This window comes from Rutidosis leptorrhynchoides, chromosome 4, assembly GCF_046630445.1.
Source record: "Rutidosis leptorrhynchoides isolate AG116_Rl617_1_P2 chromosome 4, CSIRO_AGI_Rlap_v1, whole genome shotgun sequence".
Classification (NCBI taxonomy): Eukaryota; Viridiplantae; Streptophyta; class Magnoliopsida; order Asterales; family Asteraceae; genus Rutidosis; species Rutidosis leptorrhynchoides.
The window spans coordinates 203337644-203365626 of NC_092336.1; the positions used below are offsets into that span (position 1 = coordinate 203337644).

At 33.3% G+C, this 27983-nt stretch overlaps 1 protein-coding gene across 3 annotated transcripts; it reads right to left on the bottom strand.

Annotated features, from left to right (window-relative positions):
* Nucleotides 1-1698: 1698 nt before the first annotated feature.
* LOC139843244 (myosin-6-like) lies at nucleotides 1699-17066 on the bottom strand. Of its 3 annotated transcripts, none has more exons than XM_071833313.1 (38): nucleotides 16684-17066; nucleotides 15499-15624; nucleotides 15169-15312; nucleotides 14942-15087; nucleotides 14419-14575; nucleotides 14173-14231; nucleotides 13924-14083; nucleotides 13643-13792; nucleotides 13378-13514; nucleotides 12572-12718; nucleotides 12054-12155; nucleotides 11624-11681; nucleotides 11424-11525; nucleotides 10860-10897; nucleotides 10586-10712; nucleotides 10302-10472; nucleotides 10054-10185; nucleotides 9838-9947; nucleotides 9680-9737; nucleotides 9361-9538; nucleotides 9066-9271; nucleotides 8360-8479; nucleotides 7602-7700; nucleotides 6189-6401; nucleotides 5955-6094; nucleotides 5722-5833; nucleotides 5285-5389; nucleotides 5006-5176; nucleotides 4744-4890; nucleotides 4313-4507; nucleotides 3732-3857; nucleotides 3564-3634; nucleotides 3377-3476; nucleotides 3202-3258; nucleotides 2679-2735; nucleotides 2436-2516; nucleotides 2260-2342; nucleotides 1699-2120 (listed from the first exon to the last, which is right to left on the bottom strand). In XM_071833313.1, exons 1-38 carry the CDS (start codon nucleotides 16684-16686, stop codon nucleotides 2006-2008), a joined length of 4503 nt encoding a protein of 1500 aa, XP_071689414.1. In that variant the 5' UTR covers nucleotides 16687-17066; the 3' UTR covers nucleotides 1699-2005. The 3 variants fall into 3 exon arrangements, with proteins under 3 accessions (XP_071689414.1, XP_071689413.1, XP_071689415.1); XM_071833312.1 differs by having other exon boundaries at nucleotides 9680-9740; XM_071833314.1 differs by lacking the exons at nucleotides 1699-2120; nucleotides 2260-2342; nucleotides 2436-2516; ... (1 more) ...; nucleotides 3202-3258; nucleotides 3377-3476 and having other exon boundaries at nucleotides 3564-3690; nucleotides 3726-3857; nucleotides 9680-9740.
* Between the last annotated feature and the right edge of the window lie 10917 nt (nucleotides 17067-27983).

Genomic DNA, 27983 nt, shown 5'->3' on the forward strand with positions numbered 1-27983 from the left:
AAATGAGAAAGGAATGAAACCATAACCAATCGCCTGACAGCTAGATTCGTACTTGACCCGCTTCCGACGAGCCGCATCAACCACAGCACGTCCAGGGACAAAGTCAGAAAGCCCAGACTGCGTCAAAGGAGAAGACCCTGTCAAGTCAACACAAACATCGCGACCACAATCCCAGGAATAAAGTAACACATCTGCAAGTCTGAGGGCCCTGTCGTTCCCTCCAGACAACCCAATGTCAACCTCCTTTCTCGCTGAAATCCCAGATCGATAACAAACATCAACAAGGGAATCCCGAACAATATTATGTCGATGCTTAATACCCACCATACCAGCACAAGACACGGCGTGATCCCCGAAAATATCTCCAGTAAAAACCCTTGAACAGGCAGAGCATGTCGTCGAGATAGAGAACAATGGAATACCTAACCGGTAGCACAACACACATCGGTAAGTCTTTGCGTTCATCGTCTGACCCAACCCCAAAATAGGGATTGCCCTTGGCCAAGCAGATGTGTGATCACCCTGCTGTGATTTCCATAAGGCCGATTGTCGGGGAGATAACGAAAAAGTGGATTCTGCAGAAGCGGTAACCTTTGTGAAATAAACATCTGCCAATTTCTTCATAAGTATTGGGGCAGCGACCTCACTCGGATTACCTAAAATATCAAACCCAACCGTATTATTAAACAGACCCAATGCATCTTCAAAAGCACGACCAAGACCAACAATACCCGTATGACGTAAGAGCTTGGTCTGCAACCCAGCAGACTGTAATCGAGAAGCCAGAAAAGCATAATGACGAACATCTCCCGCAGAATAAACACCAAGCCCTCCAAATGCAAATGGCAAGGTGGCAAGCCGCCACTGCCAATCACCAAACCCAGGCCCTAAAGCAGTAACAATACGCTCCAAGGAAGATCGAAGGGCTCCATCGAAAGCGCGTTGAGCCGCCTCAAATATACTAGGAGGACAAGTACGCAAGGTAAAGTAGAGTTTAGAAACTCCCGTACATGCCCTAAGCAACAACTCACACTGAGGATCATCAAGCTTAGCAACCTTATCCATAAGCGCAATGGACTTGGTCACCCTTTGCATCACCAGTTCACTACTAAAACCAAGATCGGAATTTGCGGGGGCCCCTAGCAACTTAACACCATTTAAAGGCCGAGCAATATTAGGAGGAAAGACACCTACTTGCCTGCTGCGAGAGTCCTCCGTAGGCCAGAAAATTTCTGTTTTTTCAACGTTGAGATGTAGCCCAAAACGATGATGATGATGACGACGACGATACACATCCAAATTCAAAATTTGATAGAAACCTTTTATCAAATGAAAAGTAAAGTAATAAAAAACAAAAAGAAAAACATACTTTAAAAGGGAAAAAATAGCATAGAATAGCAACATTAATACTAAAATTTAGTGAAATATAATAATATTATTATTATTATTAGTAACAATAACAATAAATACAAATAGTAACATTAATACTCAAAATTAATAATAGTTGTAAGATATCATAATATTAGTAATTGTAATAAAATATAAATACCATATGTAAAAGGTTACCTCCACAAGAGAGAACAGACTTCCAAGAAATAAATACACATTTGCAAAAACTGTAGTAAAATCACAGGTATAATCAATCATCTTTTGCTTGATCTATATGCAACAATCTGGAATCCAAATTACAAACCCTAGCCATACAACTTATGTACTTGACATATATATTTCATTACAAGAACTAAAAATGGGTTGAATATAAAACCCAGGCATTTAATGAAAATCAAAACAATACCTAATTCCTATAAAGAATGCTGCTCACTAGCAGAGAATGTCCAAGGAATAGTCCCAAAAATATGGCACTTCTAACAAACATGTAAGGCAGCAAATATTATAGTATAACGCGAAAAAACGAAGAAAGAGAATAAAGAACAGAACTTTTTACAACAATCGAACCTAATGCTATATTTGCAAATATATGAATATGTTCAGATTTCCATGGCCTTTAGTCGTGTAAAAATTGGAAGGCTGGATTCTCAACAAGTTCTACAGCAGGTTTCACGTCTAAAAAATCTTTAACTTGCAGTGACGTTGACAAATCATCAACAGAAAATGGTATACTGCATGCAGAAGCAGAAACAGGAATTGTTAAATTTGTTTGGTATAAATATCTGAAACAAAGGTGGCAATTACGACCCATTTCTGAAAAGATATGGGTAGTGATCATATCATTCATCAGATAGGAAAATACAACATTACCTGGAATTGTCATCAAGTAAAAATGAATTGCTGGCGGCATTGTTGGAGTCTTCTGTCATTAACACTCTCATACTTGAAATGACCTGGTTAATCGAACATGGGTCAGGTAAATTAAAAGATATATTCTAGAAAAGTTTGACTTAACCGAACAATAAATGCACAAAACCAAAACTTACATCTGGAGATACACTTCGAGTATTATAGTTGTCATCCCAGTAAAGCGTGCATATTCTATACAATTGCTGAACGCTTAGAATCTGGTAATAAACAAAGTATTAAGTCAGTCAATGGCATCTTCACAGTGGTGTGTGTGTGTGTGTGTGTGTGTGTGTGTCATACAGAGAGAGAGAGAGAGAGAGAGAGAGAGAGAGAGAGAGAGAGAGAGAGAGAGAGAGAGAGAGAGAGAGAGAGAGACGTACAGGGCAAAGATCATTGATGATTTCATCATATGATATTCGGTACTTTTGATGTATAACCTGAGGACGTTAAACATGTAGAACAATTATTAAATCTTGAAAAAAATTGATGTAGATTCGGGCGACAAAGCTTGCAGCCCACCACTCTTGAGAATTATTTGGGCTATGCCAAAGTTGGATCAAAAAGGAATAAAGTGGGCCAAGGATAACATCGACTTGTCTGCCAAGGAATTCCTTATATCTAAATTTAGTTTCCTAGTTTATTTTAGTTGGTTTTCTATTTCTATTTTGGTTAATTCTTGTTGACCTATATATGTTTGTTTGGGATCTTAAGAATACAGAATATAATTTTGATATTTACGTGAGTAAAATAGCCATATAAGGCTTTTGTGTTATTTCTTTGTTGTGTGAATTTTATATTCATCAACAATTGTCTATTTATTTCTATTTGGCCACCATTTTTGCATTATCAATAAAGGTTTTTTTTTAATATTAAAAGAGGACACACTGCTGAAAAAGTACATACCAAGAACCCAACAGCTTGCCTAATATGCTTAAGTTCATCCCAAGCTGAGCCTGAATACTACAATAGAGAAAAGGTATTCAGGACCAAAGTCAGAATAACAAGTAACATTTGAAGCTATTTTCATATTTATATTTAATATTTATTTTTTATTAGTATATTACTAACTCTATTGTACCTCTTCTTTTGCCTGAGCACACCAAAGCTCTAACTCTGCTAACCCTGCTTTAACATATTCTCCATTGCTGAACGTACAGCACTCTCGACGCAGAAGAAGACTGCATAGAGATGATACTCAAAAAAATAATTAGCAGCAAAATCAAAAATACAATATTGTAACCAAACCAATATGGGGGTAAACTTGCCTGTTAAATAGTTGTACATTGATATATGAGAAAATTTGAGTAAATATTTTCTGAACAATTATAGGAGGCACCTGAAATGCAACTAATGTAAGAAATGTAACTTATACATAACAGTAAAAGATGTAATGGATATAATAATAATAATAATAATAATAATAATAAACGTACAAAGTTTTGTTTCAATGTAGTGAGGAGAGTGTTTAGGCAGTCAATAATGCCTTGCCAGTGATTGGATTGTGAATCTTTGCCAAACGATCGCCCGGACCGTAACACTCCCTTAGATGCTCGTGGTGCCTGTGAATTTAACAATTTCAGTACTTTAGAAATTAGTTTTTTTATAATAAACAGAATAATAATAAGTAAAGGTGTTCATCTTGTTTATTAGCGGACAGGTTTCTTTAGATTATGCTTAGTCTCTAACGAGTCAAGCAGGTGATAACTTGTGAGATAGCCAAAAAAGAACTGGTCAATTGGGTTGAATTGTCAACATTTAATGCACATCACCTCCTAAGTAGCTTTATTCAAAAGGTTAGATTATTATTGTAATAACATATCTTTTGTGATGATAGCTAAAAGAGTATTTAATTATAAGTTATTCCAAAGATGAACAGAAAAGCATTTAGCCAACCCATTCTACATTTTGATGTGAACCTATTTTGACCCAATATCCAACCCCACTAAACCCAACCATTTTGTCACCACTATTATAAGAAGAGTCAAAAGGGAGAATAAGTTAAAGTTGCAAGTACCTGAATACATAAGGTGAGGAATGATCCCAACTCTTTTTTCAAGTTGTCACGGATAATACCGTACATTTTTTCGACATACGCTGTTAATTGCTGCTTGAAAAGCAACGCTGGGTATTTGGCTTCGACCTGACGTACTACCTCGAGTGCAGCTGCAGCAGCAGCAAGATTGACTGTAGAGGGAGATGAACGAAATCCCTGCATAAATTTGTTCATTCCAAAAATTCAGATTGTGATTGGAAAAAATTAAACTTTTGTAATTATATTTGACATACTAGTTGTTTACAAAATAATAATTAGTAGTAACAATAATAAAATACGGAGTAATAATTTTGTGGAAATTTTTTAGGACAACCCAGCCCGATCATTACCCGTTCTGCACTTGCCCATTTTGCCACATTTATTTACATAAAATCAATAACAAAATCTAGTACCATTGTCATTCTCCCAAATAACGAAGTTGGAGGTGGAGGTTTACGAACTGAACTTGCACCATCAGATTTAATGCTCCTTTGGAGTAAAAACAATAAAGTAGACGAATTTGACAGCCAATACGCCATGTGTTCATTATTATCTTGATCCTACAATAAGGTAGCCATTCATTATACTTCACATATAATCTAATAAACTGGTAAATCACAATTTTCATTTTTGTACTTCCAGTTTTATCAAAAACTAATTGTTCTAGAAAAATACCTCAATTGCTGAACCAATCATCTGAATAAGACGATCAAAGACACTAGTTCTTTCAGCTTCAAACGATTTCCAGTGGAGAAGGCACTTATAAATAGTAAATGCTGCAACAGGTTTGCCTTGACTGAATCCAATGTCTTTCGTAACACATTCAATAAGAGCGTCTACATTCTCCTGTACCAAAATTAAAAGAAATTCATTTATATCTTATCATGACTGACCAGATTCAGTACAAACAGAAGGGATAAAGAATAGGTATTATCATGTTAATATAGTTCATACATGCTGACGATCAATTGGTGGCCTTTTAGCCTTGCTGTCAAACTCATTTTCCAAATTCCTTGCAGGTGTTTGTAGCTCATTTCCAAAGTGTCCATTTGTCATGCTCTGTTATAAAATTTGGTAATGGAGACAGTGTTAAGTGAAGAATAAGTATGATGCAAAATAAAAGGTAGATGAATTATCTACATTACTTAAAGGTGGCGGTTTTGACCCTTTTACTCAAAAATGGGCTGATTCATCTCATGTGTTTACTTCTAACAGCGGTAAACTAAAATTAGTTACAAGTCACACAAGGGGGTATCTTAATGTATCAGACGTACCAAATTAAATAACATAATTTGGACAAATAATGGTTCGGGTCAACTCAACCAATTCTACCAGACACCCAACCACCCAATTTGCCACCTCTAACATTGTCTTATACAACAAAAGCTCACCTTAGCTTCAGGCGTTTGTGGATAATCTGCCATGCGTGCAACGGTAGTGGACAATACTTTCTGTCGAAGATGTTGATTCTCAGATGCCATGTCAGAAACCTTTTCTTGAAGACTGGATGAAAACACAGTAAGAACATACTTAGTCTTCAAATTATATTTAGATATTAAATCACACTAACAGCTTACTCGCAGAACTAGAAAGAACTTAATAAGATATTAATATAAGAACAGACCCTTGCATAGCAGTTTTCAACTGTATAATTTTCGTCTCGGCATCCAAAGCTTGTTTCAATCTCTCCTCACAAAGTTTGTTGGTCTCCTCAAATCTTTTTTCGGTATCATCGATTTTCTTCTCAAGAGAGCTAACTAACGCCTGATATTAGTTACCAAAAAGATAACTTAAAATACAAGAAGCAGCTGTTAAAAGTGAAACTGTAAAAATAGTCAGTAAACATGAGCAGGCTTACCTTAAGTTTCTCATTTTCAGAGGCAAGCTTATTGGTGAGTTCATGGTCAATAACGGGGATCTCCTGGATAACTGGAACACTTTCAGATACCTTTTTAGCAGTTTCGTGTTCCTTGATGAGCAAGGCTTTAGTCTCTTTGAATTGAAGTTGCATATCTTGCAAAGCAGACTGAAGTTTTGCATTTTCTTGTGTTTTGGCTTCTTCCATGTCAGCCTGCAATAAAGAGTCATTGTAAATCTACCGAAAGAGATCGTCAAAAGGGAATCTATTTTTCAATAATTTCTCTGAGATCTTATTAAAAAAGTTCAGTTATAAATATTCCACTATTTTACTTTTAGAAACATGAACAATCACATTATCCAAGTTACAGACACGGTTAGCTGCATATTTAATTCTCAAAATACCTACAACCATAACCCCGCAACAAGGGGTGTGCAAGAGTGTATTGGGCAGGAAAAAAACGAATCAACGCACACACGGATTGAAGTGTTTAAATGTGGGTTAAAACAGTGAACCGAATCCATATTATGATTTGTCTGACTCTAAAGAATACAAACCTGAACAGAGAAAACCTTATCTGTTTACCCGATTTTTGAAAAATACAAAGCTAAAATTTGGGACAGTGCAAATCTTGGTCTAAACCGAGAACAAAAAAAACAGAGCCGGGACCAGACATAACAATCTCGTTCTAGATGGTGTTAACAAAGACTTTCTGGTTCTATTATCACAACAGAATTTAAACAATAATGTTTCGGTTTGTACCATTTTAGTTCAAAACTGGAACAGAACCGGTCTTTTATTCTTTAAACTCATAAACATATTGTGTTAGGCTTTATTTTCCTGTCTCAAATGAAGATAAGTTCACATAATAATACATTCATAATCTAGTATGAATTCAGTTTTCAGCTCCATTGTTTTTCACTTTTGTTGATCCAGACCAGGTTTTGCACTCCAGTGGACGCACTTTAAGAACCTCCAACAATACTCAAGACACTAATGTTCTCTGTTTTATCTCACGAATATATGGACTTGAACACACAACCTCAAAGGGGACCACTTGGCCAATGGCCCTTTGGTTTCCGTAGTAGGTATTACGTTTACAGTCTATTTGTTTAGTTTTATTCTTATTGAACAGGTTTCTACTACAAAAAGTTGGTATGCTGATTTAGGATAGCAATATTAATTTTATGCGCCTTTACCTCCTAGTATGCATATTTTAAACTTCAACCTGTGTACTTCTCTATATATCTGCACGGATGCCTACTGTCTAATGCCATATTGCCAATAACTTACGCAAACACGCAGATCAAGAAAATCATCATACAATTCATAATGGCTGAGGTGTATACATTACAAGATAAGCAGGGGTAGGGTCTAAATTTTTTAATATTATAGCTCATTGCAGATACTTACCCTCATACGCTTCTCAAGCTGCAGTCTCCATGTCAATTCTTCAACTTGTTTCTCTAGTTTATTTTTAGCAGCTTGCAAAGCACCAGTTTCCCTTGCCGCCTACATCCAAAGATCAAGATTAAGTACCAAAAACTGATACCGGGGCATTATTTGTGCTTTTGGAAGTGATTATGGCATATTGAATGATCAAAAACAGATAATCAGTCGTAACTGAACGAGCTGTAGAAAATAGCATCTGGATATGATTCCACTATTTGAACTTGTGATAATTAGATGGTAAAACTGGAAGCAGACGACAAACTCTAATGATCAAAGAAAAACTAACATATATTTTTTTAAACTAAAGAAAACATTTTGTTGTATGTGAATATAAATATCCAAATTAGATTACAAGGTAAATAGACATACGATTCACCAGTAAAATTTCAGTTTCATTGCAGCTAGTATGGAAGTATCATTCAGCAAAATATGTTTCCCAAACAAGAACACTCATTAATAGTTTATTACTACTTGAAATTGCAATGATCAAATTGCAATGATCAGATGATAAATTTCGAAACACAAATGCACGTACCCCCTAGATTTGTGTAAACAAGTAAAATATATCTCAGCTTCAGCAGCCAAGGCAACCTCAGAGATGACTTGCATTTAATATTGTTTAAACTATTTGGCAGAACGTAATTGATGACATTTTATAAATTTTCTATTATAAAAGTATATAAAGGACGAGACAGATGTTAAAGACTCGAGTATGTTACCATCTTAAGCTTCTTTAGTTCTTTACGAGCAACCTTTCCCCTCCATGCACACTGTATACTAATGGCACTCTTCTTCGCCTTGACAAAGTGCAAGTGGGCCAGGAACTTGCGGCAATGAGACTGAAATCAAGAACGAAAGTAGGTCAAAATCATCAATATCATTTACCAAACTTCAACATCAAGAAAAATAAATGCCACTTCAGTTGTACACTTATACTATCTTTCCCTTAGATACTAATACAATATGCAGTGTGAATAGATATTTAAAGAAATCCTACATATGGGAACAGAAATAAGATAGAAATCAAGATCTAACAATGCCTTATTGAACAAGAATAATAGAGGTGGCAAAACCAGCCAGTTAGATATGGGTAAAAGTTGATCACTTTAGGTATATGTTTGATTGCATTTAGCTAAAACAGTTTAGTCCAAAAGTATCTTTTCACTTGTGAATAATATGGTATGATAAATTATAAGTAATGATTTAAGTCTTTAAATAATGATACTAGAGTTGTGCATTATAAAAATTTGCAATATATAACCCGTTTGACAACTTTCTATGAAAGACGTTCCAAGTTTGACCACTTATATACAGAGCATAAAGCATGACCCAGATCAACCTATGTTACGTAAACGGGTCATAACTGCCACCTATAAAAGAAAAAATCATGCATGATAGATAAAAAAACATCAACATATGGCGAACCTGAATAAGAATTGCGGCTTTTGTCTGCCTTCTAAAGCGAAGCTCATTACGTGCAGCCATTGCGCGTAAACCTGTTTGAATCGAAACCGCTGACAAGTACAGCTCCGTATAAGCTTTCCTGGCAATATGCATTCGCATATTTCTCTGAATCTTTATACTAGAAGCTTCTCTCCTCATGTTTTCATAAACTTCGCGAGTAAGTTGTCCTGTTCAAGAAGAAACAAATGGTGACCAACTTTAGATACTACGAACTGTTTTAAAAAAATGAACTTTTACACGTTTAAAATAACATTACCTCGGCAAACGGATTGAATTTGCAAGACAGAACGTTTCAACAATATAAAACTTTTCCTAGCAATAAACGAGCGTACTTTTCTTTGAATGATGCTAGCTGATCTACCTAACACCTCAGTCCGGCGAGCATCGAGTTCCGCCATCTGCCCGGCCCTTAAGAATACCTTTGTTTTCCCGATCTGCATATGAACATACCAATACCAAATCACATGGAACATAAGTCATATAAAAAGATATTTTCTTATCTAAGAGAGTGAATCTTGTATGAAAGTATGCATTGTAGAGAAGTGTTTAACAAATGGTATTGCAATCCCTCTAACCTGATAGCCTTCAAGTCCAGTTTTCTCCAGAAGACTCTTGCAAGCACGAATTTCATCACTACTATCAAAAGTCAAACATAAGGTCAGTCAGGGTCAACTCATTTATCACACCATATGCTCGAGTTTTCAACAAAGAAAAACAAGATCATTCCGTTTACCTGCCATCCAAAACTTCAGGAGCCAAAATACCAAACCGATTCACAAACTCATCAAATGGTTTTCTAGTGGGATATCCAGCACAACTAATCCTGATTGCCTCCAAGACTCCCTGAAAGATTACATGATGTGTCTTAATTAAAGTTCAAAAAAGAGAATAGATGATAAATAGTGTATAGCGCAATATTTGGGGTGTCATCAGTTGTGTATATACTTACCCCACATCGCAGTTGTTGCAGAACATTATGATTTTCAAAGATAGTCGGCTTGAGAAGATTGTTTGGCTTTACGCAACGTATATAATGAGGCTCGGTTGAACTCAAAGTTTCAAGAAGTTGTTGCAGTTGTTGCTGAAACAAAAAGATAATATAGTAATATAAAGTAATTTATGTACAAGTTAGTAAGACTGAAGATGAAGTGTGAGTGTATGTGTGTGAGAGAGAGAGAGAGAGGATAGAGAACAAACCTTGAATCGTGTACCAATTGAAGAGAACTTTGATGATTTGGAGGATTCATCAGATGAAGTAGGAAACAAACTCGCAACGAAGGAATTTGTTGAAGCATTCAATAGTGCTTGATGTTCTGCAATGACATAATCTTTGTTTTTGTCCAGAAACAACTCAGTTTGATATGTGACCTAAAAATAAATTTTAAACTTAGTGGTCATGAATCATGATTTTAATAAACCAGAATAAGTTACTCTTATCTGCTACCACACACACACACACATATATATAAAGCAGATCTTACATCTCCGGCATAATGACAAATCGTGAAGTCAGACCGAGCCAATTTTGGTTTGGTGAAACGCTGGTGATTCTTGAAAGTCTGGTACAGCTTTTGTGCAAAAGTATCATGTGTTGACCTGGGAAACATACTGCAAAACACAAATAATGGGTTACAAAATGTGATTTAGCTGTATATTCTTGTGGAGAAAAATCCATTAACTGTAAGGTAACTACTCATATATCTTGATATCTGATAAAGATAACATCAAGAGAACAATTTCCTATGTTTAACTTACCAAGCTTCATCTAGAAGAGCTATGATGCCACCCGGTTTCTATACAATAGAAAGACAATACATCAGAACTGAAATCACATTAAACATTGGTACGTAACTGACATGTGCATCCTAATTTTCATAATTTGAACTACAAATATCCATGTACTTATTTAATAATCAAAAAGCATGCAACACCTTTTATTAGCGTTCAAATTGCTAATGGAAAATGAAGTGGATAGTACTTACAAATATTTTCAGATGTGTAAATGCTGCTCCGTGTGATATGGTTGTCATTGGATTATTGGATTATGATATTACGTAAATAATTAAAAGAACAGTCTCAAGACAATTAACACCCTAATCTAATGCTTAGTCCGTAAAGATTAATAACGATCTACATGAAATTAACTTGTTCACTTTACAGAAAGTCTGGAGATCATTTTATCAAATTTATTAATGGTCCAAAACCTCGCCAATGTGATCAAATTAGAATGAGGAAAATATTATCCTAGGGAATAAAGAAAAAAAAAATGTCAATGGAACACATTTCATATACTAAAATTAAAATATATAAACATCAAACCTTCTCAATGAGATCCAATATGTCTTGATTGTCAATAAACTCAATGTAACTCCAATTGATCTCTTCTTTTGTATATTCATCTTGCTCCATTTTAAACACATGCTGCAAAACACATAAAGCTCGTCAGGTTACCATGGGTACATAGCTTTTTTATCTTATTCAAAAAAGACCTTAAAAATGATAAAGAATCCCGAAGCAACCTGATTGAAATGTTGTTGGAGTTTCTCATTTGTCAAGTTGATGCAAAACTGCTCAAAGCTGCCAAAAAAGGTCACGAGCAATGTAATTACACAAACAACATCTAAATTCTTGTATCCATCAAATCTACATGACATCGGTACTCAATAACTTGGTCCAATTAAAATATGAGAAATCATTAATGATAGGTGGTCAATGTTTAGAAACAGATTCTTACAGATGATCACATCAATAAGAATATTAAGAGATAACCATGAATATTGAGGACTTCACTGCTATCAAGGTTATTTGGCTTGGTTTATGTGAAGTATCAAAAGTTGGTTTTGTTCCTAGCTTTTTGTTGACATTGGCACTAGGGGCAAATCCTTAAAAGATTATGCCACCTGGCATAACTGGTCATCAATTAAAACAAAAGGCATACCAATGAAGCACCTGTTTGTCTTGAAACTCTCGAATCCGTATATGTCCAGCACTCCAATTATGTATTTTGAATCTGGGTCTTGGCCAATTGAGCTATTAATCCTATTAACAAGCCTGCAACGAAAATGCAATTTAGATAACATACTTAAGTAGAGAAGTTTAATATACGGTAATTTAGGCTGTTTGGATTTGCGTTTTGGAACTTTTCATCTGATTATTGTGACTTGAAGCCACAATGATCAGCGTAAAATGTGTAAACACACAGATTCTGCTTCAGACTATTTGAGGTCAAACTATCTGTATCATACCAGCTACAGCAGAACAAATCATCTGAAGGTGAACTAAAGTTACCTATTTACCATTTCTTTTACATGACGTTAAGGGACTTGTATACATTGTTCATAAAAAGTGTCTCTGTATTACAAAAATGTCATTTTTCGGTCACCTTATGATTTTATAGTTTTATCTATTACCTGATTTTATAGTTTTATAGTCGGCATGAAACAAGGGGTAACAGGAGTCAAGCTTACCAGCCAAATAGCCTTGAGTAAACAACTCTGGCTAATGCGTCTCTGCAGGTAGCAGCAGCTTCCGGATCTAGCCATTTGGTTATGGTCTCATCACGTGTTACAATTACACGTTTACAAAGAGAGTCCTCTAAAGCTTTTACATCACACCTGGACAAATCTTTAACTTGTTAGAGCATACAGAGGTCGAGGCGGACGTTAACCAACGTTGACTTTTACATATAAATATATATTTATGTACATATTTTAAAGCTAGAAATTTCCTTGACTAAATTGTACCTATACCCGCTATCGCCGTTAATTTATTACAAAAATCCAAACTAAAATACGATAATTTTGACCGATTTGACCGACTTTCTGATTTTTGACCGAATTTTCCTGACTTTTCCCGACTCTGACCCAACTATTGACCGATAGTCACCAATTTGTACTTTTGACCGAGACAGTTGAGACGGTGACAGGCACAACGGCACGAGACGGGGCATTTGAAACCATGCCTACTACCAAAATTGTCTTGATATATACCGGTGAGTCAATTCAGTATGGGCATATGCAATTTGAAATCTGCAAATTGAGTCTTAACTAAACTCAATTCACGATTCAGTTCGAAGCAAAACAGCTTTTTTTCATCGAATATTGATAATTTCAGACACGGAATGACGTTGCCTAACCAAAACCTAACCAGTACCAACTAGGTTTATATTTCTCATTTCGGTTAAAAATTAATCTTAATCTTAATTTTTTTAGTTCCTGTTTGGTCCAGTTTCATCACTTGACCACCCCTAGGTGTGTAATGACAGGTCACTCACATGAAAAGTTCTGCAGCGGTTTTTAGGTGGAACCGAGATTTTTCATCTTTGGGTGTAGACGAGTCCATTTCCTTTCCTTTTGTAAACTCTATGTTACCCAGATGAAGAATTGCAGCCACAACACTAAAAATTGCATCCTGTAGACAGAAATAACAATACGGAAATAAATATTCGTATATAAGATTCAGTAGTTCAAGCATTTTTATTAGTATTATTATATCTTTATAGATTATAGATAGATGATAGATGACTACTTAAAGTGTACCTGCTCCTCTGATGTAATCCCTACAACATCCATTGCATTCTTTGTAGCAATATATTCTTTTCTTTCATCTAACCCATCTATCTTAAAGCAGTTTGATTGATTCAGATAATGAAACGTCTTTGGATCTCCCACTTTATATCTTTTTAGATCCTGGAATCATAGTAGATAAGATTAATATGGAATATACACCAAAGACAGACAAAAAAGAAATCATTTTATTAAATGAACTTAGAACAAAGACCAATCTAAGTTTCATAACTACATAGGAATGTGTGAGTTACCTCATGTGGTGCAGCACAAAGCATGTAAAAACAATGATAATTACGTTCGGGATCAGATAGTTGACAAACACGAGATTGTTCAAGCAAATATGTTCTGATGGCAGCCCCTGAGATTCGGCCCTTCTGATCAAATTGAATCTCAACAAACTTGCCAAAACGACTGAAGCAATAACAACAAGCAGATATTAACAGTTAATGTAACAAACATGCAAGAAATTTGTAACTAATAGCAAAAGAATGTTAACTTACCTTGAGTTGTTGTTCCTAACAGTTTTTGCATTACCAAAAGCTTCCAAAACAGGATTGGACTACAACATGAAGCAAGCATAAACAATTGTTTGTTAAAGAAATCCATCTCAAGTTTTGATAGAATTTTTTTTAAAGATATAACACTAATACACACACACACACACACACACACACACACACACACACACACATATATATATATATATATATATATATAGAGAGAGAGAGAGAGAGAAGAGTAAACACCTCTAGGACTTTCTGTTCGACACTCCTTCCATCGGTAGAAGCTCTACCACCCATGTAAGCCAAATATCGCATCAGTTGTTTAGTGCTTTCAGTTTTACCAGCTCCACTCTCACCACTTACCAAAATTGACTGACTTATCCCTTCATTGATCATAACTCTGCACCATAATACTCGATTTGCTCATTTTAAACAAATGTATTGTATTTCCTTGATCACAATACTACAATGTGAGTTTGAAACAGAGGTGGAAAATGGGCGATATGGAAAAGTAAAAAAAAAAAAAAAAGGTAATTTTGGGTTGTAAACATTACCAGATAAACCCTTGCCATTTGATCATAAGAAATAATTATAACATTTAAAGAACTATTGTCATAATGCTTTAAAAATCATTTCACGCATTGGACCAGAGCCAACTTTTTTCATTTTACTTGTTCACTTTACTCTTTACAGAGATACAAAATAACGCAAACCAACCCGTTTATAAGTGAAAGGATCAAAACTGCAACTTATAGTAAACCACTACCTGTATGCCGCATCCGCAACTGCAAAAGGATGGGGGCTCAATTCCCCAAAGGCCGCCCCTTTGTACTGTGCCATCATATGGCTATCATACAAATGTGGCAATCTAGTGAAAGGATTTACGGCTATTAATATACTTCCTGTATATGTCTGCAAGCCCCATATGAGTTAGTTAGCTTCAATTACATACTGAGATATGAGTAGAAAAGAAGAAAAAAAAAAGACACTCACATATATTTCATTAATATCGTATCTTGATCTTAAGTTAGCTAAAACACCAGGTTCATGCAAATAAGCCAGCTTTGTCATGTCATCCACTCCGCATGGCGGTGCTTCGGCATCTTTTGGATACACATTTGATGACTTGGCAACAACCTAGAATTAGCATCAAAAAAGAAAAAGATGAAAAATCCAAATTATTCAAAAACATATTTCTCGTACTAATTTTCTAATCAGAAAAAGATGAAAAATTAAAATGGGAGAGGGTTACAATTGAAGTTCATGAAAAAATATCAGCTTTAACATTATTATTGCTAAAAGCAATAGATTAAAAATACTCACTGTTCTGCCTGAAGTAGAAGCAACCTTGATATCGTCACCAGTAACCCCAATAACTTCTCCATCTATCCAAGCGTCATCTGGATCCTCTACCCACACAAGTGACCCGACCCCTAAACTGACCGCCGCCTACAAACGTACCAAAATTAGAAAATTATTCATCTTTAACAACTGCCAATGTCAACTAAGTTAAGTTACAATTCTGTTAGAGTACAATTTTATATTTTTATGATCATCAAAATAACTCATGCTGTACAAAGTGTGAGAAATGAAAATATTCCATAATAACTAAATATCAAAACAATGATTTAAGAAGTTTAATGTCTACAAACATTACCTAAAGACCTAATTATTTAATAGATATACGTCACTATAAGCGAAAGTCTACCAGTTCCATTACTATACTATACCTAAGAGCCCGCAACATGAATTAACAGATTTAAATATAACATCAAAAATCCTTGTGGTTTACTGGCCAACACGATATGTGCGGTTCCAAGATTACAAATGCCTCCTACAGCCGTTAAGTTTAACTTAATAAGCTAATAAATATCTGTGTCTATCAAACAAATGTAAAACAGTATCAACTTCACGTAAGCTTGTCTACGTAGATAACATAAACTAGGTCAGTTATTCGAAAGTACAACAGAAAAAGGTCCTGACTGAAGGAACCAAAAAGATGTAATTTACAAACCTCTTTAATCAGGTGTCTAGTGGTGTTTAAATAGAGAACTCAACATCCATGTATATAAATAACAGTCATTTAGTTAACGAAAAACATATTATAGATATGGTTATATTCTTTTATTTATAAAATGCATAATTAAACATATCAGCTATGTATATAAATTCAAGTTACAAAAAAAAATAAAAAAATAAAAAAATAAAAAATAAAAAAAAAAAATACACTTACATATTCATCATTATAACATCTTGACATTAAACCACCTACCAATACAACTTCCTTACAATTTCAGTCATATAGTCATTCATTTCCGAAATAACAATTTTAATTTTAATTTTTAATAATTAATAATATTAAACACATAAAAAATATAAATTTCACAAAGTAAACACAACAACAAGCTGAATCAGTTCACCTCAAATCACCGACATTAACAATATATCGTTAATAACTGAATAAATTCAAATAAAAACTTCAAATTAAATACATATAACAACACATACCATCTCCAACTAAACTTTGGATCAGATCGGGAAACGGCAGCGTTTCAAATCACTTCAGTCTAAACAAAACCAGATCAGCTACACCTTCTAATTTCACCTCATTAACCAAATTCAACAAATTACTTAACTAATCAACGACGTAAAATAATAGTAGTTACAAACTGGAAGTAGAATTGATGAATTGGAGTCAGAAATGAAGTAGCGGAGATGAGATCGAGTTGATTGAATGTGAAATTTGATGTTAATTTTGAGTAATTTTCGAAGAAATTAAAAAATCCCTAAATTTGCGTGGTATTGTTGATGAATAAATGACGAGTATGTCTTCGTTTCTTTCTTTCTTTGTGTTTTCTTATTTTTCGCGTTTAGCTTTAGCTGGGATTCCCTCCCACGTTGTTCGGAATTTCTCTAAATTCTACTTTTCATTTTCAATTTCATTTCATTTTCATTTTCATTTTCATTTCATATATATATATAATATATAATATATATATATATATATATATATATATATATATATATATATATATATTAAAATAAAACATTAAATTAAATTAAATTAAATTATTAAATTAAAAAAACCGTTTTGTACCTTAGCTAGCTATATAGCTAGAGGCCTAGAGCAATATATTGAATTGGAAACTTATAATAATGGATACTTGAATTGTGGTTAAAGATATGTATTTTTGATATAAAAAAAGTAATAGATAAAATTACAAAACTAGTTGAAACGTATTTTAATTATGTGTTAATTACAACGAGCAGACGGAGAATCGAATATATATATATATATATATATATATATATATATATATATATATATATATAAAAACGAAAAAGTTATTTTTAATTGTGGTTGAAAGTTATTTTAAAATGTTTGTATCTATATATAATATATCTATATATCTATATATCTATATTATATATATTATTAAACTAATTACATTTTTTTAATATTAAATTAATATTAGTTCCAAATATAAGTTAATAACTTATCTTCGGTCAAGAAAAGCCAAAAATTATGAACATATATGTATTGTTAGCGGACTACTATTATTGTTATTAATTATTAATTATAATTATTATTATTATTATTATTATTATTATTATTAATTAATTAATTACTATTATTGCTCTTAGCCCCTTATATTTATGTTAGGCCCGTAGTTGTTTTGGTAGTATATATTATATATTATATATTATTATATTAGGAATATATATTAAAACCCACCAAATGTTTACAACGGATTAATCTTTCTGTTCGTCATGAGTTAGGTTCCACCGCCATCACCGTGCAACTCGAAATAATTTTACGAACAAAACGCAATAAATTGTATTCGAAACGGAGCTTCGAAGCACTACCAACGGAGCATTTCTTTTTAGCAATAAATATGAAAGTGATTTGAATTTACAGTTTAAGTCCTTAAAATATTTATGAACACGCAAATAACTATTATAATATTAATTATACATGACGACTCCCCCGAGTACCACTATTTTGCTAAAATTACTAACAACGTTTCTAAAATTAAACTCGGTGGTTACATTTTATTTAAAACATAATTGTATATAATTATTGTAAAATAATATAACTTATACTTAGTAATGTTACGTTCCATGACAAATTTTCAATGTACTATAAATATTACGTAATATATAATTTATATATTAAAAAGATATTAATGATGAGAAAAAAATTGTAGACATTAAGTTACTAACACCACCCAAAATCACTTTTAAAATTTATCAACACCATGGGCTCTTAAACTCAAAAGAACTTTTAAAATTCGTCAACACCACGGACTCTTAAACTCAAAAGAAATTTTTAAAATTTGTCAACACCACGGGCTCTTAAACTCAAAATAATTTTTAAAAGTTTTCAACAACACGGGCTCTTAAATAATTTTATAATTTTCCTATTTTTTTTAATATCGCTATTTACATACCAATATGAACTGCAAATTAGATTTTTTTACACGGTTATTTACACACTCGTGCAACGCAAGGGCTCAAAAACCTAGTATGTATATATATATATATATATATATATATATATATATATATATATATATATATATATATATATATATATATATATATTAGGTTAGGATCCATGGAGAACTTGGGTAGGGAGAGAACTTAGAGAACTCACGTATTAATGTACATGTACCTACCATATGCACCTATTCTTTTGAAAAAAAAATTCCAGGAAATTTTTTTCTGGAAAAAAAATTCTGAAATTATTTTTAATTCCACGTCAGCATGCCACGTCATCATGCGGACTGCCACATCAGCTGTAACATCCCGCCTTTTTCCGTTTACTTTTCCGTTTAACTATTTAAGTTCCGTTATATGTTTATAACACATCCCGTTAATATGCGGGGAATTACAATCGTCAAATGACGGCGTCATCTACGTATGGTCCATTACATGGTCGTAAGTCTTTATAACAAAGTTTGACCGAAAAATATGTCGCATTCATTTCATAAATAAGGATGTTTCAAAGTTTACAAACGTAGTTTCCATAACAAGTACATAACAATGTTTAAAGTTTGTATGAAACACGTGCGACACGATTAAAAGTAGTCAAAAAGACGCTCCACGTATGCAAGTATACTCGACATCCAATGCAAGTATCAAAAAGTATGAGCGGAAGCATGTATCACCTAAGTTCAAGGACCTGAGAAAAACATAGAGAATCTGTCAACGAAAACGTTGGTGAAATCATAGGTTTAAATAAGTAAGTGAGTAAAAGTAAATTGAACCACAAGATTTGCAACATCGATAAAGTCATAGTACATTCTAAAAGTTAATATTCACGAGCACTCAATTATCAAAGCTTAACATTCCGTCCGTTGAACCCCGTAATAATAGTGTTAGAACATACACTGTTTCCCGAAAATATATTTCACCCGTAGACGGTAGCGAACCGTCCGAAGTGAGGGTTTGTCAAACCCATATGGCCATATAACATAAGTTCTCGCTTACACCATCTGATGTAACTAATGATAATCGAATTGAGGATTTGTGTTCAAACTCGTATGTAGAATGTTTGTTTTCCCTGTACTTGTGTTCACGTAGTTTAAAAGAACGTTTATGTTTTCTCATCCCAAAAGTAAGTTCAAAAAGAGTAAAAGTGGGACTATGATCTCACCTTGTATGCACGAACCAAAAAGTACTTCGACAAGTAACGTGTGCAAAGAACAATGCTAGTCTTGACCTAAACAAATAGGTTGTATCAATAACGATAGTCACGAAGGGTCAAAGATGTTCAATTAGTCCTATGGCTCAATACGACTCGATTATGTAGCATGTGCAATCAAATTGTCAAGTTTCATGCAAGGTACAAGTATATAAACAAGTTAGGAGGGTTGCATAATCATTTGGTTAAGTTTGACAAAAAGTCAAACTTGGTCTGGTCAAAGTCAACGGAAAAGTCAACATGTTCGGGTCGGGTCTCGGACAAATTTTCTATGCTAGTTATTCATATACAAGCATGTTAAAACAAGTTGCAAGTGAATTGGGGGTCTAGAACATCCCAAACATTTTTCGTCAAATGACAACCCAAACAGCCAGTTTTAGTACAATGGGACGGCGTCCCAAATGGCTAGACGGCGTCCCAAAATGAAGGGTGGGACGGCGTCCTGATATCCTAGACGGCATCCAGGTTCAAAAGGTGGGACGGCGTCCCCAGTATCTGGACGGCGTCCTGATCGGTTTCCAGGCCCTGTTTGCTGTATTTCCTAAGTGCACGAACCAAATATCAAACTAACCTAATTTATGACCCGAAAACACTTAGAACATGTATCATATATCATCGGAAAGGTAATTTGACGAGGAAAACACCTAGAAACATTTCATCAAGCAATTCAACACTTACAACAACCAAAAACCGTATTAAACATTCATAATCAAAGTTTCAAGTTCTAAAACGCATTTCATGATTCGGGAAACCAATTTACATGTATGATATGCGGTTTCGAAGGTAATCAAACACACATTGCAACAAAACTCTTATCTACAATATTTCATAGCATTTGGTGCATCAAAGTTCATATAAAGCTTATCAAACCCTAGTCAAGCATCACAAAAACAATAATCATGTTAATGAAGTTTCTTTAATCAACCTATACATCAACATGAAGCTAATGATGCTAGTAACACTTTTAAAACATGCACTTTAACAATCTAACAACATTTGATCATCCAAAATCAAGGATTTAGCAAGCAATTTTCATAATGAACTAGTTACACCAAAAACAACAAATCGAGCATACAAATTACATACACGACATCACAATGAGCCATAGACACTAATTAACATACTTTTAAGTCAAGAACACGAATTTAAAGAAATCTAGTGTTTTAGAAATGTTACCCAAAAGTGATGAAGTTGGTATCAAATCGAAGAGGATGAAGAGAGGATCACGAATATGTATTTTGTTTTGTTGCTAGCTCCTTATTCCGGATTTAGATGATGAATTTGTGTTTGAATGTTGAGAGGATTTGAAAGTAGTAAAAAGAGGAAGAGGAGGTGAAATGAAGGGATGAAAAGGGGTTGACTCTTTGACCTAGTCAAATGTTTCAACCTTTGGCAAGTTTGGTCCCTCAACTTTAAACCGGGTGCGGGAATTACCTAAACGAGATAATTCAACGCATATTAACGGGATGTGTTATAAACATATAACGGAACTTAAATAGTTAAACGGAAAAGTAAACGGAAAAAGGCGGGATGTTACATCAGCCAGACTGACTGCCATGTCAGCACAGACCGACACGTGGCTCAATCTGTGCTGATGTGGCAGTCAACCTGCTGACGTGGAAAAATTAACTTTTTTCAAAAAAAAAATATTTTTTTCCGAATTTTTTTCAAAATTTAGCCCGATTTAGAGTTTAGGGCTTAGGGTTTAGGATTTAATGTTTTGGGTTTAGTCCCTAAGCCCTAAACCCTAAACTCTAAACCGTTCGTGTTAAAAACTCAATCTAAACCCTAAATCTAAACCCTAATTTCTAAACTCTAATTTCTAAACCCTAATTTATGTTTATGAATGAATTGATGCGATAGGACGAAAATACCTTTACTAATGTGAGTGAAATAAGTGAAATAACATGGTGCTAAGAAAGGCTCGGCATGGAAGTGAAATAACATGGTGCTATGTGTTCTCTCATATGTCAAGTTCTCTCTAAATCCTTTCAATATATATATATATATATATATATATATATATATATATATATATATATATATATATATATATATAGTCATAATCAAGAGGGAAGCACTTTTTTGGGGAGAAATTTGGAGAGGTAATTTAAAAAAAAATTAGTTTTTTTTGATTTTTTTTTCAGACATCAAAATTAGGTAAAAATATGAACATTTAAAAAAAGACACTTTGTGATGAATATTATTATTTTGGCTATAAAATGCTCGAAGAAAAAAAATGAAAACATTCGATGCATTGAATGTTTTGATTTCGAGTTTATTTGCATCGTTTTGTTTTCATCTTGTGTGATGTGTTTTTTTCAAAATTTAACCCGATTTAGAGTTTAGGTTTTCGAGTTTAGTGTTTTGAGTTTAGTCCCTAAACCCAAAACTCTAAACTCTAAACTCTAAACCGTTCGTGTTAAAATATTCAATCTAAACCCTAATTTCTAAACCCAAAACCCTAATTTCTAAACCCTAACTTTAACCCTCAAATTTTTAAACCCTAATTTCTAACACATTAAAAAAACTCATAATCAAAACATTAAATGCATTGAATGTTTTCATTTTTTTTCTTCGGGCGTTTTACCGCCAAAATAATAATATTCGTCACAAAGTGTCTTTTTTAAATGTTCATATTTTCATGTGATCTTTGATGCCTGAAAAAAAAATTGAAAAAAACGAAAAAAATTACTTCTCCCAAAAAAGTGCTTCCCTCTTGATTAAATCTATATATATATATATATATATATATATATATATATATATATATATATATATATATATATATATATATATATATATATGTATATATATATATATATATATATGTATATATATGACAAAATTGTATGGGGGTTCCTGTGGTTTATTCAATACAACAACTCAACAAGTAGAGTCCAAAAGAATTTTTTTCACCTTGGAGGGTCACTATAGTTTGCAGATGTTTCACGGGGGGTCCAACACCATAACGTCTGTCTAATTTTAACGTTTTGGGGCCTCACATGACCTGCACATGAGGATATTATTGTCTTTTAATTAAAACCCGGTAGTTATGTAATTAAAACGCGTTTAATTCCTTTTCTCTTTCAATCTAATTCGACTGTAAACAAGATCACCACCTTCGCTCGTTCTTTCATCTACAAAATTAGAAATGATGTTCAAAAAAGGTATGAACAATAATTTTAAACCCTGATTCGTAAATTTCTTTTCAAAACCCAAACTCAAATACATAAGTCTAATTTAAAAATTATCAAATCAAACTTAAGATCTATTAAACATTTATCAACCATAATTAACCTTGTTTCAAAAATGTGACGGCAGATGGCAACGACGGCGACGGTAGTTTGGGCGATGTGTCCAACAGTGATTAGATCTGAATCTCGTTTTCTTAGTGGTCTATTTTTTTCAGAGTCAGGCTTCAACATTAACAAGGTGGTGGTTCCGGTTATAAATTCGACCGAATCAATTGATGTTTGATTCTAGCTTTTTTGAAATTAAAGTTTCGTCACCAAACAAAAGCTTGTCGATGGACCAATACATGAATAAGAGGTTTGATTCATTCTTATAATTTAGGGTTTTGGCTTGAAATTAATTGATAAATTTGATGGAGGTGGAGATGAAATTGTTGTTTGATTTTAATTAGAGTTTGGTATTGGTATTGAAGGTTTTGGCCAGGTTGATTGAAGCAACCTTGAATTTGGCATACTTCACATGATTCCATGTAGTTTGAAGCCCAGATTCATCACTTTGCTTGTAACATCCCAATTAATTAAGGTAATATTTTATGTAATTTAAAAATGATATTTATTGTTGGTATTATTTTGTATAAAAATAAATGGATAATATTTAAGGTTTGTTAGTTAAGTTGAAAAGGGACTAGAGATACAAAGTTAGTTTAAGGACCTCCCATAATATGGTTTTGGTGGGGAGGGTAGAAAGTGCAAATAAGGCAAAGTTAAATTAATTAAAATATGTAAAATGCTGAAAAATGGTTATCAGTTGCAAGAAATAAACCAGAGTGTTAGTGTGTGTGTGTGTGTGTGTGTGTGTGTGTGTGTGTGGTGACCCAAACAAGGAAGAAGGAGAAATCCTCCATTAGAAGATTTGATAACATGCAAGCAAAAATTCAAGTGATCTAGTATGCTTTAATCATCATAACAAGTTGCAATCTTTCAATCTCCTCTTCAATTGTGCACAATTAGGGTTCATAAATCTCAAAGACAAAGTATGAACTTCTAAGTCTTATGTATCACTAAATTGGGTGTTTTTATGTGAATCTCAAGTTTATAAGTTGTTATTATTGTGAGTGTGCACATTTGTATGATTAAAAATGAATTTTAATTGATGTTTCGATGTAAGTTCATGTATGAACTTGCTATATGAATGTGTGAAACAAAAGGGTGAATTTGGTGTTGCTAGTAGTCTAGAATCAAGTCATGCACACTAGGTGTTTGATGAAATGCCTCAATGAAGATGATTATGAGATTTAGCTAAATTGTGAAGAAGAAAGTTTATGTTTTGGAATTGTTGAAATTGTTATAAGTAATTGTTGTTAAGAAGGTTAAGTTCTTAATTGTATGGATTAAATTAGAGAACTTGAATATTTAGGAAAATGATGTTTGTATGATAATGTTTGTTATAATAGAAAAGTGAAAAAGAATAGTTAAGAATTTTATGTATATGAATGTTCATGTGATTGATGAGGTGAAAAAGGGGATTAAGAAAGATTAAGTCCAATGTGTAAGTTTATGAAAGTGTTGTAAGCATTTGAAAGATGTAAATTCGTTTGAATTATGTTAATGACGAGATTAGCTCATGTTTAGGTGTTAATCAAGACAAAGGAACTCCAAGCGACCAAGGAATATCCCGTCACGATTATATAATATCAAAAATTCTAGATCTTATTCATCCACTCATCCGAACCTCCAATCATCCCGGTTTAATAGAAGAAGTCAACGAGCTTCGCGCTCAAGTGGTGGATCTGGAGAATATGGTGCAATATCTACGAGCATCAGCAGCACCAGCAGCATAACCAGCACCACCAGTACCTGCAGTACCGCCAACATCACCAGCACCGCAAACACTGAAAGCACCAGCAGCATCACAAGCTCCGCAAACTTCGAAATTACTGAAGACAGCAACACCACAGCCATCAAGGAATAATAGTAATAATGAGTTAAGATGTATTGACTCATTTTTCCTAACAAATTATATATGTATACTTCTCATATATATATATATATATATATATATATATATATATACATATATATATATATACACATATATATATATATATATATATATATATATATATGGTTTGGAACAATAATAAATCTTTTTGTACTAAGCTATTACGTGTGAATCTTAACTAGTATGTACTACTTGGTTAATTCATATAACTAATATGTTATAATGTATATCCTTCATTAATAACATAACCATCGTTAACTACAATCTCTGTTTCAACTCATTGAATTCCATTTCATAATAAACCAAGTGTATTATTCAAATACATGTTTGATTGTATACTTTCATTTTCGAAGTACTCGAAACTTTTTAGAAAACATCATTCGTGCCTTGCGAATTTCACAAGAATTCCACGAGCACCAATATCATATACCGAGGTATATCAATAACAATGAACGATGTAGTATTGATTCATAACTTCATTAGAGAAATATTCCGCGACGATTATGTAATCTCTAAGGTTTTAGAGATTATTTATTCTCGTTCCAACTGTAAATCAAATGAGCTTAATTTAATATTAACTCATTAAATCCATGATTACATCTGAAGGAAAATATATATGTACGTATATTTTCATAAAGATTGTAATTAAATATTCTGTTGTACAAACTGGTAATGTTAAAAATATTTTAACGGGTAGGTAATACCCGAGAAATATTTATATCTCACATTAATATGTTACATTGTACATTCTTCAATTCTGATTCAATAGCCATACTACTTACATTCACAAGATATATGTATCCGTTCACTAAAGAACAACCATTTGGATACAAATTCAATTACATATTCTAATTTTGACAGAACAGAATCCAAGTCAAGATTTAACAGGACATCACTCTTAGATTCCTACGTCTTTCAAAGCTATACTTTGACTTCAAAACTGTGCTAGAACATCACTTCTATTCATAAAACCCAGAAAAATATTCGTTCAAAATTCTAGAACATTATATGTATCTTGACGATTACCATCTGCGTTCAAACTCTTCAAAATTCTTGAACACACCTCGGATTGATAACCAACGATTCAGATATGTTAACATTGTGAATGCTGATGAAGCAGCAAAAGCTATAGATGGTCTTAATGGCCAAAAGTTTGATGATAAAGAATGACGTATTGAAAAAGCTCAGATTTGGAACTGAAAAACGGATTGAGCTAACCATGAAGGAGACCAAGGACAAATACAAGGACCAAACCCTATATTCAAAGAATCCAGGTAATTCTGGATCCGATGAAATCTTTAGAGAATATCTTGCTCCGAAGTCATGTTAAAAGCTTGCGAAAATTTTTTCTTCATCAACTTTCGAACTTAGAAAAAATATCATCATAAATATATTCGATATTTCTGAAGATATTTTCATAAATATTCTCTTCCGAAATTATATACGTCTTCGTGCTATCTGTATTACATTATATTGGAAACTTCTGTAAAACCTAAGTATAAATTATGAATGAATTTTGGAGAAGTGTTGGGAATTGAAGCATGAGTTAGTATAATATAATGACGTCGGGCCAATGTGATTATATTACAGTAAGTCATGCTGAGTTTCTAATGGAACGTGATAAAGGTTCACAGATCATACCCTCATCATGAACCATGTTACATAACTCTTTCATTCTATTTAACCTCTAAACATATCAAGAAAATATTTTTTTTGATGATTCGTTTTTTTCGGATATTCTGGTAATTTGACAAATTAAATCGTGCTATTACCTTTCTTTCTGCTTTGTATATTATGATCATTCGAAACTCCATACCTACAAATTCTGGACCATTACTCGCTTTACTTAAGGTCGAGAAGAGAAAACAAAAGCATGGAACTTCGAAATATAAAGGAAAATATAAAACCCGATAACAACACCAAAATTACAAACCGTGTATATCAATGCGTATAACATTATAAAGACACGGGAGAACTAAAAACACTATAAATCCAAGAGCATAGTAGAAGTAAACTGACTCTTCCGGTGACAGATGAAAAAGAAGAACGATAGATATAAAAGTTAGGACTATATCCAGAATTAGAACTGGATGAAGCATGTTGACGAATATTTTGGAAGTATGAATTGAGGAAGAAAGTATGGAAGTGGTGAAGATAATGAAACGGAAGAAGCTAATTTATAGCGAAATTCTAGACACAGCAATCGAGGCAATTCACCGCATTTAATCAAAGAAAATCCTAATTTCCTTAAATACCGGAGAATCAAATCTTATAAAGATTACGAAGATTTTCTTTAAATCCCTTGAATTCCGAAAATCAACTTTAACCATATCAAAAGTTAAAGCGAATATTTAATTTCCTCATTTCACTCTTTTGTGATAGCTTCGTTTATTCTCTTCCTATAATCGAATCGTTTTATTCATATTACTCAACGATGATAAAACTCTATTTTTTAACACATATTCATCATTAAAATATTTTTTTTATCAACAATAACGATCTCTATCAAATTTCACGACTGTGATTTTCATGAACTCCTCTCTGTTTTGTCTACCCTAATATTGTGGCATAAACGCTCAAGGTTTAAATAAGCTCACTATTATTCATAACACATTTCATGTGTATTGAAATGCTTGTATAGTGTCATTATCCCTTTCTGAGAAAACCTAATCAATGACACTCTTGTTAAATCCTTTAGATAACCTCCGCATTAATGATAAAATGCACTTCATAGAAGAACAGGTAGAATTTATGGTTCGTATGATTTAAACTCTTGAAACAAAATAATATTCTATCTGTTGGAATTCACGCAAGGCCCGATCATACCTGGGAATGTGAAGACCAAATAAAACTAAAATATCCTCACCTGTTTACAAACAACGCCGACTGATGACAACAACTAAAT